Raw genomic sequence first — 13,829 nt, forward strand, 5'->3', positions numbered from 1 at the left:
TCATTTGCATAGAATACCACATTTATTTTCCTTCTACTTTCAGTCATCAAACTCAGTAACAATTAATTTTGTTGACACATTTATTTTAAAGATAAAATTGAATTCATTGTAGATTTGGAAAAAATGAAGTATGCTGGTAAAACATTTTGGAACTCAGAACATTCTTACAGTGAAGGGAACTCAAGGATCAGTTTCTTGTCTTATTGATCAGTTTCGAGGAATCGTCGAAGGAATCCTAACGAAGGCAAAAAAAAACATATCGAGATCAGATGTTCGTGCTCTTCGTCAAACCATTAAACACTTCTTTCAGAATCTTCTGTGTGCGCAGCGGGCAACACAAGGGTGGTTTTCATTGGATGGCCTTGGGCAGTAGAATAGGTCATAGGTCATGCTCCGAGGTGAATGAATCGAGCAGAGCTGAGAGGGAATGGGAAGGACAGTGGATGTCCCCAATATAAGGGCACTACTTGAACAGGTCGCCGTTTGAGACTCAGCAGTCGGTTGGTGTCACATGAAGTCCTCGTAGTCTTGTGCGTAACCTCCATCGAACTCTCCGTAGTCCGCTAGGTCATCCTTCATCTTGGCCTTCATCCCTCCGGCAGCAACCACGCCTTTCTTTTTCTTCTTTCCTTTATTCATCTGCTGTTGGAAATAAAGAGGGGATGATTAGCATTGACTTATATCACAGGAATACAAATTTAATGAGGGTCGTGTTCATTAGAGCAAGCAATAGAAAACGTTACAAAACATTTTGCAATGGGAAAAAAAATGAAGAAAAATTAGTAGTAGCTCTTTCACTGTTCCAGTCCGTTTTCTTCTGTTTGATGCCTAATGAACAGGACCCGGATAAGACTGATTACAAGCCAAAAAAAGTTTACTTTTCTGTCATTTGAAAAGACCACCTACCTTTTCCTGTTTCTGTTTCTCACTTAGTAATACTGTAAGGGAGTTGCTGACCTTTTTTAGGTCTTCTACCTCCACTGTAACATAAGAGGTGCACAGTTCAAAACAAATAATATTTCATATAATACAGTACCACTGACAGTTGATACGATTGACTAATAACATTGGTTAATTTCTAAATGTATATTATTACAATGGATTATTACATGAATACTCACATGAGAGACAGAGGTCTCGAAACAAGGACTCTAGGAAACCGGAATAGTGTATGGAACTCTCAAAAGGTGTTATCTTGTCTTTTAGCAACTTTTCAAAATCTGTAAAGTCATCTTTAGAAGAGGGGCTTACAGCGTCAATTCCTTTTACATTGTTGACGACACCTGATTTGGGAAGAAAAAAATAATATTTCAGCACTGTGATATTAAAAGTTTCCACTGACAACTTGTCTTGACAATGTAAAAAAAAAAGAAAAAGAAAAAAAACTTTATACTTCTAGCAAAATGGCTGGTTTTAATCACAGATTCTCTGTAAAGATTTTTATGGCTCTGGAATGTGTAACCTGTCAACTTTAAAATGTTTGTAATACATACAGTGTCTTCAGAAAATATTCACACCCCTTGACTTTTCCCATATTTTGTTGTGTGAAATTAAAGTGAAATTATGTTTTTCAAAATGTTTACAAATATTTATTACACTTTGGATGGTGTGTCACTACAAATATACAGGTATCCTTCCTAACTCAGTTGCCAGAGAGGAAGGAAACTGCTCAGGGATTTCACCATGAGGCAAATGGTGACTTTAAAACAGTTACAGAGTTTAATGGCTGTGATAGGAGAAAACTGAGGATGGATCAAAAACATTGTAGTTACTCCACAATACTAACCTAATTGACAGAGTGAAAAGAAGGAAGCCTGTACAGAATAAAAATATTCCTAAACATGTATCCTGTTTGCAACAAGGCCCTAAAGTAATAATGCAAAAAAAATGTCTAAGCAATGAACTTTTTGTCCCGAACACAGTCTTATGTTTGGGGCAAATCCAATACAATACAATGGTAAAAAAAAATAAAAAAATGGAGCTCAGCACAGACAAAATCCTAGAGGAAAACAAGGTTCAATCTGCTTTCCACCAGACACCCGGCAGGTTTCCATTGTTCCAGGTCAATTCGACAAAAGCAATTGTGCAAAAAATATTTGGGACGTGTAACGGAAATTTGATTTTTTATTTTATCTTACCTTTATTTAACTAGGCAAGTCAGTTAAGAACAAATTCTTATTTTGTACTGGGGAACAGTGGGTTAACTGCCTTGTTCAGGGGCAGAACGACAGATTTCTACCTTGTCAGCTCAGGGATATGACATAAACAGACAAACAGGTTTTTATATAAAAGAGACAAGGCCAAACTTTTCCTTTTCCTGTAATACTGGGACCAGTTTCCCAAAGTCATCTTAAGGCTAAATTCATCATTGGAACTATAGGATCTATGGTTCAAATCACGAACTTAGCCTTAAGATGCTTTTGGGAAACCGGGCCCTGATCTCTTACCGAAAGCATCCTGAGCCAGTAGAAGACCAGTCTCTTCCTGTAGTTTCTCTGCTAGCTCTTCCTCTGGTGTGAGTTCCTTTTTCTCTTCCTGTAGTTTCTCTGCTAGCTCCTCCTCTGGTGTGAGTTCCTTTTTCTCTTCCTGTAGTTTCTCTGCTAGCTCCTCCTCTGGTGTGAGTTCTGTCTCATTAGATTCCTCTAACTACCAAGCAATAAATTAGAAATAGTATACTTTCATATCCAGCAGACAATGACTTGTCAGTCATGGACACTTTAGGCTATACACTGAGTGTACAAAACATTAAGGACACCTTCCTAACACTAAGTGGCGCACGTCCCTTGGGTGGTGGACGATTCTTGATACACACGGGTCGAGCATGAAACAACCAGCAGCGTTGCAGTTCTTGACACAAAACGGTGCTCCTGGTACCTACTACCATGCCATGTTCAAAGGCACTTCAATATTTTGTCTTGCCCATTCACCCTCTGAATGGCACACAATCCATGGCTCAATGGTCAAGGCATAAAAATCCTTCTTTAACCTGTGACATCAATAAGGGATCATAGCTTTCACCTGGATTCACCTAGTCAGTCTGTCATGGAAAGAGAGGTGTCCTTAATGTTTTGTATACTCAGTGTATATATACACACACACATTGTGAAGCCCTTTGGGAGGATTTGAGGAAAACACTATTTCAGTTTTGTCTCTGGGAATACCGGAGGTACAGTGTAATAATTTGTACCCAATCCAAATGATAAAGACAATTAAAATCATTAAGGCATCCCAAATTTGTTAATATTTATGGAAGCAAAAGGTCCAGTTTCTGCTGAATTTTGAGAAGCAAACCAGCAGTCGCAGTAGCTGGATTGGTTACCATGGCTACTATCATGTACTCCATAGCAACGACATGCAGAAATCCCAGTATGCAAGGCACTTACCCTCTTTCTCAACTCTTCTTGTTTTTTTCGTTGTAAACTTTCTTTTTCTTTGATTTTTTCCGCTAATTTCTTCTTTTCTGAACGTTTTGTCTCTGCTACAAAATAAAATGGAAAAGAATATGACTTCATTTGAACTTGTATTAATATAATAGGAACTCACTGGTTCAAGTCATGCGGTTTAAATACCTGCTTTTTTCTCTTCTGCGTTCTTCAATTCCTCCTCTTCATCATCCCAGTTATCCTACAAAGAGAACACACGGTTATGGGAAAAATAGATGTATGCTTCAGAATGTTGCGTCCAGTCATGGATCTAGCTTTTAGTTACAACCAAAGCCATCACTATTTAGCTTATTCATTGTTCACCATTGGTAAATGCAGTCTGAAACGCAGTCTAAAAAAACCGAATGACTTCAAAATCATGTAAAAAAAATGTTCCTTACAAGCAAGGAATGTTGAATAAAATTACATTTGAACTTACTCTTTCGGTTTGTCCTTCCGGATGGTAAATTTTAGACAGAATATCCATAGGAAAGTATTGTTAAACGACATTTTTAAGAGTGCTGAAATTCAAACTGAAAGTTAAATGATCTGGCGCAAACACCTGCTTGACGTCAGTCTCGTGCCTTCGGTCATGCGCAAACACACGTGTGTACGAGACGCACGCATACTGAAACTGAAGTCAGTCGGTGTTTACATGGGTTTGAGCATTGTGACAGTTGATAGAAAATGAGTACTGATCAGTACTGAAGCTCAAAAAAGTTGGGTGAACAAATACTGCAGTGGTCAAGGGCGCTGTACTGCAGCACCAGCTGTGCCACCAGAGACTCTGGGTTCGCGCCCAAGCTCTGTCGCAACCGGCCGCAACCGGGAGGTCCGTGGGGCGACGCACAATTGGCCTAGCGTCGTCCGGGTTAGGGAGGGTTTGGCCGGTAGGGATATCCTTGTCTCATCGAGCACCAGCGACTCCTGTGGTGCTTGTAACCAGCGACAACCTTCTGGCTTGTAACTAACATTTACACAATTTTGCAGTCATTCCTTTTTAGGACGTATATACCAACTCATTTTGTTATTGATTAAATCAGACTGATATGCGAGCACCATTTAGGCTATCTACTGAAGTTAACCAGTACAGTAAATCAAAATTCAAAAAGGCACTCGCACATACGGGTTCCTGCTCTTTTTTCTTACCAGTACACTAATCTACCTACATCATCCCCATTTTGTTTCTATTTACTTTTCTGCTCTTTTGCACACAAGTATCACTACTTGCACACTACTTGCACATCATCATCTGCTCATTTATCACTCCAGTGTTAATTAGCTAAAATGTATTTATTCGCTCCTATGGCCTAGTGGTTAGAGCGTTGGACTAGTAAACAGAGGTTTGCAAGTTCAAACCCCCGAGCTGACAAGGTACAAATCTGTCATTCTGCCCCTGAACAGGCAGTTAACCCACGGACTCATCAAGACCATCTAATCTACCTTGCAAGCTAACAGCTGTCATCCTAGGGTGGCTTGCTAGCTAACGCTGTCACAAGTAGAGCAAAGTCAGCGGGCCTGTCATGCCAAATAGAGTCCCCCCCCTATTGGCACAGATAGAACAATGAGACACAGACACAGTTATTAACATGGGTTGCCAGTCTGTGGTATTCATATATTAGTGGATGACGGGTCGAGGTCACACCGGTCATTTATTATGGACGACGGGTCGAGGTCACACCGGTCATTTATTATGGACCCCAACGGGTCGAGGTCACACCGGTCATTTATTATGGACGAAGGTCACACCGGTCATTTATTATGGACCCCAACGGGTCGAGGTCACACCGGTCATTTATTATGGACGATGGGTCGAACCGGTCATTTATTATGGACGACGGGTCGAGGTCACACCGGTCAATTATTATGGACAACAGGTCGAGGTCACACCGGTCATTTATTATGGACGACGGGTCGAGGTCACACCGGTCATTTATTATGGACCCCGACGGGTCGAGGTCACACCGGTCATTTATTATGGACGACGGGTCGAGGTCACACCGGTCATTTATTATGGACCCCAACGGGTCGAGGTCACACCGGTCATTTATTATGGACGACGGGTCGAGGTCACACCGGTCATTTATTATGGACGACGGGTCGAGGTCACACCGGTCATTTATTATGGACGACGGGTCGAGGTCACACCGGTCATTTATTATGGACGACGGGTCGAGGTCGGTCATTTATTATGGACGACGGGTCGAGGTCACACCGGTCATTTATTATGGACCCCAACGGGTCGAGTCACACCGGTCATTTATTATGGACGACGGGTCGAGGTCACACCGGTCATTTATTATGGGTTCGAGGTCACACCGGTCATTTATTATGGACCCCAACGGGTCGAGGTCACACCGGTCATTTATTATGGACGACGGGTCGAGGTCACACCGGTCATTTATTATGGACCCCAACGGGTCGAGGTCACACCGGTCATTTATTATGGACGACAGGTCGAGGTCACACCGGTCATTTATTATGGACGACGGGTCGAGGTCACACCGGTCAATTATTATGGACAACAGGTCGAGGTCACACCGGTCATTTATTATGGACGACGGGTCGAGGTCACACCGGTCATTTATTATGGACCCCGACGGGTCGAGTCACACCGGTCATTTATTATGGACCCCGACGGGTCGAGGTCACACCGGTCATTTATTATGGACGACGGGTCGAGGTCACACCGGTCATTTATTATGGACGACGGGTCGAGGTCACACCGGTCATTTATTATGGACCCCAACGGGTCGAGGTCACACCGGTCATTTATTATGGACGACGGGTCGAGGTCACACCGGTCATTTATTATGGACCCCAACGGGTCGAGGTCACACCGGTCATTTATTATGGACGACGGGTCGAGGTCACACCGGTCATTTATTATGGACCCCAACGGGTCGAGGTCACACCGGTCATTTATTATGGACGACGGGTCGAGGTCACACCGGTCATTTATTATGGACCCCAACGGGTCGAGGTCACACCGGTCATTTATTATGGACGACAGGTCGAGGTCACACCGGTCATTTATTATGGACGACGGGTCGAGGTCACACCGGTCAATTATTATGGACAACAGGTCGAGGTCACACCGGTCATTTATTATGGACGACGGGTCGAGGTCACACCGGTCATTTATTATGGACCCCGACGGGTCGAGGTCACACCGGTCATTTATTATGGACCCCGACGGGTCGAGGTCACACCGGTCATTTATTATGGACGACGGGTCGAGGTCACACCGGTCATTTATTATGGACGACGGGTCGAGGTCACACCGGTCAATTATTATGGACAACGGGTCGAGGTCACACCGGTCATTTATTATGGACCCCGACGGGTCGAGGTCACACCGGTCATTTATTATGGACCCCGACGGGTCGAGGTCACACCGGTCATTTATTATGGACCCCGACGGGTCGAGGTCACACCGGTCATTTATTATGGACCCCGACGGGTCGAGGTCACACCGGTCATTTATTATGGACGACGGGTCGAGGTCACACCGGTCATTTATTATGGACCCCAACGGGTCGAGGTCACACCGGTCATTTATTATGGACGACTGGTCGAGGTCACACCGGTCATTTATTATGGACGACGGGTCGAGGTCACACCGGTCATTTATTATGGACGACGGGGTCACACCGGTCATTTATTATGGACGACGGGTCGAAGTCACACCGGTCATTTATTATGGATGAGGTCACACCGGTCATTTATTATGGACCCCAACGGGTCGAGGTCACACCGGTCATTTATTATGGACGACGGGTCGAGGTCACACCGGTCATTTATTATGGACCCCAACGGGTCGAGGTCACACCGGTCATTTATTATGGACGACGGGTCGAGGTCACACCGGTCATTTATTATGGACCCCAACGGGTCGAGGTCACACCGGTCATTTATTATGGACGACGGGTCGAGGTCACACCGGTCATTTATTATGGACCCCAACGAGTCGAGGTCACACCGGTCATTTATTATGGACGACGGGTCGAGGTCACACCGGTCATTTATTATGGACGACGGGTCGAGGTCACACCGGTCAATTATTATGGACAACAGGTCGAGGTCACACCGGTCATTTATTATGGACGACGGGTCGAGGTCACACCGGTCATTTATTATGGACCCCGACGGGTCGAGGTCACACCGGTCATTTATTATGGACCCCGACGGGTCGAGGTCACACCGGTCATTTATTATGGACGACGGGTCGAGGTCACACCGGTCATTTATTATGGACCCCGACGGGTCGAGGTCACACGGGTCATTTATTATGGACGACGGGTCGAGGTCACACCGGTCATTTATTATGGACGACGGGTCGAGGTCACACCGGTCATTTATTATGGACGACGGGTCGAGGTCACACCGGTCATTTATTATGGACGACGGGTCGAGGTCACACCGGTCATTTATTATGGACGACGGGTCGAGGTCACACCGGTCATTTATTATGGACGACGGGTCGAGGTCACACCGGTCATTTATTATGGACCCCAACGGGTCGAGGTCACACCGGTCATTTATTATGGACGACGGGTCGAGGTCACACCGGTCATTTATTATGGACCCCAACGGGTCGAGGTCACACCGGTCATTTATTATGGACGACGGGTCGAGGTCACACCGGTCATTTATTATGGACCCCAACGGGTCGAGGTCACACCGGTCATTTATTATGGACGACGGGTCGAGGTCACACCGGTCATTTATTATGGACCCCAACGGGTCGAGGTCACACCGGTCATTTATTATGGACGACAGGTCGAGGTCACACCGGTCATTTATTATGGACGACGGGTCGAGGTCACACCGGTCAATTATTATGGACAACAGGTCGAGGTCACACCGGTCATTTATTATGGACCCCGACGGGTCGAGGTCACACGGGTCATTTATTATGGACCCCGACGGGTCGAGGTCACACGGGTCATTTATTATGGACCCCGACGGGTCGAGGTCACACGGGTCATTTATTATGGACGACGGGTCGAGGTCACACCGGTCATTTATTATGGACGACGGGTCGAGTCACACCGGTCAATTATTATGGACAACAGGTCGAGGTCACACCGGTCATTTATTATGGACCCCGACGGGTCGAGGTCACACCGGTCATTTATTATGGACCCCGACGGGTCGAGGTCACACCGGTCATTTATTATGGACCCCGACGGGTCGAGGTCACACCGGTCATTTATTATGGACCCCGACGGGTCGAGGTCACACCGGTCATTTATTATGGACGACGGGTCGAGGTCACACCGGTCATTTATTATGGACCCCAACGGGTCGAGGTCACACCGGTCATTTATTATGGACGACGGGTCGAGGTCACACGGGTCATTTATTATGGACGACGGGTCGAGGTCACACCGGTCATTTATTATGGACGACGGGTCGAGGTCACACCGGTCATTTATTATGGACGACGGGTCGAGGTCACACCGGTCATTTATTATGGACGACGGGTCGAAGTCACACCGGTCATTTATTATGGACCCCAACGGGTCGAGGTCACACCGGTCATTTATTATGGACGACGGGTCGAGGTCACACCGGTCATTTATTATGGACCCCAACGGGTCGAGGTCACACCGGTCATTTATTATGGACGACGGGTCGAGGTCACACCGGTCATTTATTATGGACCCCCACGAGTCGAGGTCACACCGGTCATTTATTATGGACGACGGGTCGAGGTCACACCGGTCATTTATTATGGACGACGGGTCGAGGTCACACCGGTCAATTATTATGGACAACAGGTCGAGGTCACACCGGTCATTTATTATGGACCCCGACGGGTCGAGGTCACACCGGTCATTTATTATGGACCCCGACGGGTCGAGGTCACACCGGTCATTTATTATGGACCCCGACGGGTCGAGGTCACACCGGTCATTTATTATGGACCCCGACGGGTTGAGGTCACACCGGTCATTTATTATGGACCCCGACGGGTCGAGGTCACACCGGTCATTTATTATGGACCCCGACGGGTCGAGGTCACACCGGTCATTTATTATGGACCCCGACGGGTCGAGGTCACACCGGTCATTTATTATGGACGACGGGTCGAGGTCACACCGGTCATTTATTATGGACGACGGGTCGAGGTCACACCGGTCATTTATTATGGACGACGGGTCGAGGTCACACCGGTCATTTATTATGGACGACGGGTCGAGGTCACACCGGTCATTTATTATGGACGACGGGTCGAGGTCACACCGGTCATTTATTATGGACGACGGGTCGAGGTCACACCGGTCATTTATTATGGACGACGGGTCGAGGTCACACCGGTCATTTATTATGGACGACGGGTCGAGGTCACACCGGTCATTTATTATGGACGACGGGTCGAGGTCACACCGGTCATTTATTATGGACGATGGGTCGAGGTCACACCGGTCATTTATTATGGACAACAGGTCGAGGTCATTTATTATGGACAACGGGTCGAGGTCACACCGGTCATTTATTATGGACGACGGGTCGAGGTCACACCGGTCATTTATTATGGACGACGGGTCAACCCAGTCTGAGACACCTACCGTATCCCTTCCGCAGACCTGGATCCCCATGATGTCCTCTAGGGGTTCTGCCATGCTCTGAGACACCTACCGTATCCCTTCCCCAGACCTGGATCCCCATGATGTCCTCTAGGGGTTCTGCCATGCTCTGAGACACCTACCGTATCCCTTCCCCAGACCTGGATCCCCATGATGTCCTCTAGGGGTTCTGCCATGCTCTGAGACACCTACCGTATCCCTTCCCCAGACCTGGATCCCCATGATGTCCTCTAGGGGTTCTGCCATGCTCTGAGACACCTACCGTATCCCTTCCGCAGACCTGGATCCCCATGATGTCCTCTAGGGGTTCTGCCATGCTCTGAGACACCTACCGTATCCCTTCCCCAGACCTGGATCCCCATGATGTCCTCTAGGGGTTCTGCCATGCTCTGAGACACCTACCGTATCCCTTCCCCAGACCTGGATCCCCATGATGTCCTCTAGGGGTTCTGCCATGCTCTGAGACACCTACCGTATCCCTTCCCCAGACCTGGATCCCCATGATGTCCTCTAGGGGTTCTGCCATGCTCTGAGACACCTACCGTATCCCTTCCCTAGACCTGGATCCCCATGATGTCCTCTAGGGGTTCTGCCATGCTCTGAGACACCTACCGTATCCCTTCCCCAGACCTGGATCCCCATGATGTCCTCTAGGGGTTCTGCCATGCTCTGAGACACCTACCGTATCCCTTCCCCAGACCTGGATCCCCATGATGTCCTCTAGGGGTTCTGCCATGCTCTGAGACACCTACCGTATCCCTTCCCCAGACCTGGATCCCCATGATGTCCTCTAGGGGTTCTGCCATGCTCTGAGACACCTACCGTATCCCTTCCCCAGACCTGGATCCCCATGATGTCCTCTAGGGGTTCTGCCATGCTCTGAGACACCTACCGTATCCCTTCCCCAGACCTGGATCCCCATGATGTCCTCTAGGGGTTCTGCCATGCTCTGAGACACCTACCGTATCCCTTCCCCAGACCTGGATCCCCATGATGTCCTCTAGGGGTTCTGCCATGCTCTGAGACACCTACCGTATCCCTTCCGCAGACCTGGATCCCCATGATGTCCTCTAGGGGTTCTGCCATGCTCTGAGACACCTACCGTATCCCTTCCCCAGACCTGGATCCCCATGATGTCCTCTAGGGGTTCTGCCATGCTCTGAGACACCTACCGTATCCCTTCCCCAGACCTGGATCCCCATGATGTCCTCTAGGGGTTCTGCCATGCTCTGAGACACCTACCGTATCCCTTCCGCAGACCTGGATCCCCATGATGTCCTCTAGGGGTTCTGCCATGCTCTGAGACACCTACCGTATCCCTTCCCCAGACCTGGATCCCCATGATGTCCTCCATGATCAACCACCCTCCAAGATCCCACTTTTCATTACAATTACCTACAGCTACTGTTAATGTCATGTTGTATAATGTAATCTGCTAAGGGACCTGTGCTTGACATATCATCCTGGACACAGTGAGATGCTCTACATACACTAGCACTGTAAACACTCCAAGAGGGAAGAGAACAGCTGTGCCTGGACTACAATCTCCCTCTTCAAGTCCACCTCCTGAGATTGGCTGCCTGTCGAGGGAAAGTGACCAGCAGAACAACCTGTAGCATCCACCTCTCCTCCATCCCACACACCAGAACTGAGATAAAACCCATGCCCTCCTTCTGCCAAGACCATCCCCCCAATCATATTATGTACATGTCATTCATACTTCTGTTTTTTCAACTAAATGGTATTGTATTGTTTGTGTTGATGTTAGCCTATACTTGTTTATTTCAGTATATAGCTGTATAATGGTATTGAATTGTTGTTCTTTGCTATTTCGAAAGTACCGTTTACTTTTTATGTCGTTGAAATGTTAAGGTACCCAAAAGTAGTTCAAAGTAATGTTTTCATTAAATAAGCTTTGTTTAAATAGTAGGGATGAAAATAAAGTCATTTTGGCTGGAATGCTCTCCAAACTTAGACACATTAGCTCAGGCCTGGGCAATTCAAGTCCTCCGGCCTGATTGGAGTCACCCCCCCTAGCAAACACAACCTGATTTAAACTAATTGCATTTTTTAAAACTAAAGATCATGATTAGTTAATTATTGGGAGTTAGGTGTGTTAGCTGGGGCTGGCGCAAAAGTGTGACACCAATCAGGCCACACCCTAGAGGACTGGAGTTGCCCAGGCCTGGATTCGCTCATCACGCCGTTGATATAGCAACGGAAGCGAATAGCTTCTCGAATGTCATTGTGACGCAGAGGGGGAACACTATTTGGCATGACAGGCCGAATGTTCTGGACACTTTTTCCGAGTCTGTCCTACTCCTGACTTGTCACTTTAGGCTAACTTTGGTTAGATAGCCACTGTTATGTAGTTAACACTGCTATCATCATATGTACTGATCTAGTTTAGGATGGGAAGAGGATGCTTAGATTATTAGATTAGATGCTCTTGAAATCAACTACGGTGTATGTGGTTGCTAGCTAACGTTAGCCTGCTATCGTTACCTTGATATCCTCATCCTCATCCTCGCCTTCCCATTTGTCTGCCACAACAGCCTTCTTGGCCCCGATTGCGGGCTCGTCCGGATCGAAAGTGTCAGCATCTAAGACAACAACAAAAATACACATGTTACAAATGTCAACTAGCATCTCTTGTATTTTTAATTGGCAATGTTTCGGTAAACTTGAAGAATGCTCCATTCCCACACAAGTGGATTGGATTCTTACCCCATGAATCTCCCTCCGCCATATTTGCCTGTGTATCTGATCAGAACGAATTCCGTGGGTGTACAATCGGTAACTGGCTCTTTGGTTCCGAGAGAGAATGATGCACACACCGATGTGCGCTGTCATGCTCCCATTATTATTCTTCAGTCATTGCTTTCCCATATTTAGTGGCAACATAGCATCATTCGTTCAAGCCAAAACATGTCAGTTATATCATTTCAGAATAGCCATGAAAATAGTCATTTTTAGACCATTGAATATAGATATCACCAATTTTAGCAGTGGTGTAAAGTACTTAATTAAAAATACTTTAAAGTACTACATAAGTAGTGTTTTGGGGTATCTGCACTTTACTATTTATATTTTTTGACAACTTGTATTTTTTACTTCACCACATTCCTAAAGAAAATGGTGTAACTTTTACTCCATACATTTTCTCTGACACAAACATTCTGGTTACATTTTGACAGGAAAATGGTCCAATTTACACACTTATCAAGAGAACATCCCTGGTCATCCCTTCTGCCTCTGATCTGACGGACTCACTAAACACGTGCTTTGTTTTTAAATTATGTCTGAGTGTTGGAGTGTGACCCTGGCTATCCATAAATAAATAAAAATACAAGATAATTTTGCCTTCTGATTTGCTTAATATAAGCCTGTTCACCCCGCTATCATCCAGAAGGCGAGGTCAGTACAGGTGCATCAAAGCTGGGACCGAGAGACTGAAAAACAGCTTCTATCTCAAGGCCATCAGACTGTTAAACAGCCACCACTAACATTGAGTGGCTGCTGCCAACACACTGACACTGACTCAACTCCAGCCACTTTAATAATGGGAATTGATGGGAAATGATGTAAATATATCACTAGCCACTTTAAACAATGCTACCTTATATAATGTTACTTACCCTACATTATTCATCTCATATGCATACGTATATACTGTACTCTATATCATCGACTGCATCCTTATGTAATACATGTATCACTAGCCACTTTAACTATGCCACTTTGTTTACATACTCATCTCATATGTATATACTGTACTCGATACCATCTACTGTATCTTGCCTATGCTGCT

The 13,829-nt window shown here is 46.3% G+C and overlaps 1 protein-coding gene across 2 annotated transcripts; it reads right to left on the reverse strand.

The window, feature by feature from the left end:
• On the reverse strand, nt 1-12,833 carry LOC135556719 (eukaryotic translation initiation factor 3 subunit J-A-like). 2 transcript variants are annotated; one of them, XM_064990121.1, is made up of 8 exons: nt 12,746-12,833; nt 12,524-12,621; nt 3,570-3,624; nt 3,384-3,478; nt 2,448-2,646; nt 1,122-1,283; nt 907-980; nt 1-642 (listed from the first exon to the last, which is right to left on the reverse strand). In XM_064990121.1, the coding sequence occupies exons 1-8, from the start codon at nt 12,765-12,767 to the stop codon at nt 508-510; spliced, it is 840 nt and encodes a 279-aa protein (XP_064846193.1). In that variant the 5' UTR covers nt 12,768-12,833; the 3' UTR covers nt 1-507. The 2 variants fall into 2 exon arrangements, with proteins under 2 accessions (XP_064846193.1, XP_064846194.1); XM_064990122.1 differs by lacking the exons at nt 12,524-12,621; nt 12,746-12,833 and adding an exon at nt 3,862-4,001.
• Nucleotides 12,834-13,829: the final 996 nt, after the last annotated feature.

The sequence above is a fragment of the Oncorhynchus masou genome, chromosome 15 (assembly GCF_036934945.1).
Source record: "Oncorhynchus masou masou isolate Uvic2021 chromosome 15, UVic_Omas_1.1, whole genome shotgun sequence".
Classification (NCBI taxonomy): Eukaryota; Metazoa; Chordata; class Actinopteri; order Salmoniformes; family Salmonidae; genus Oncorhynchus; species Oncorhynchus masou.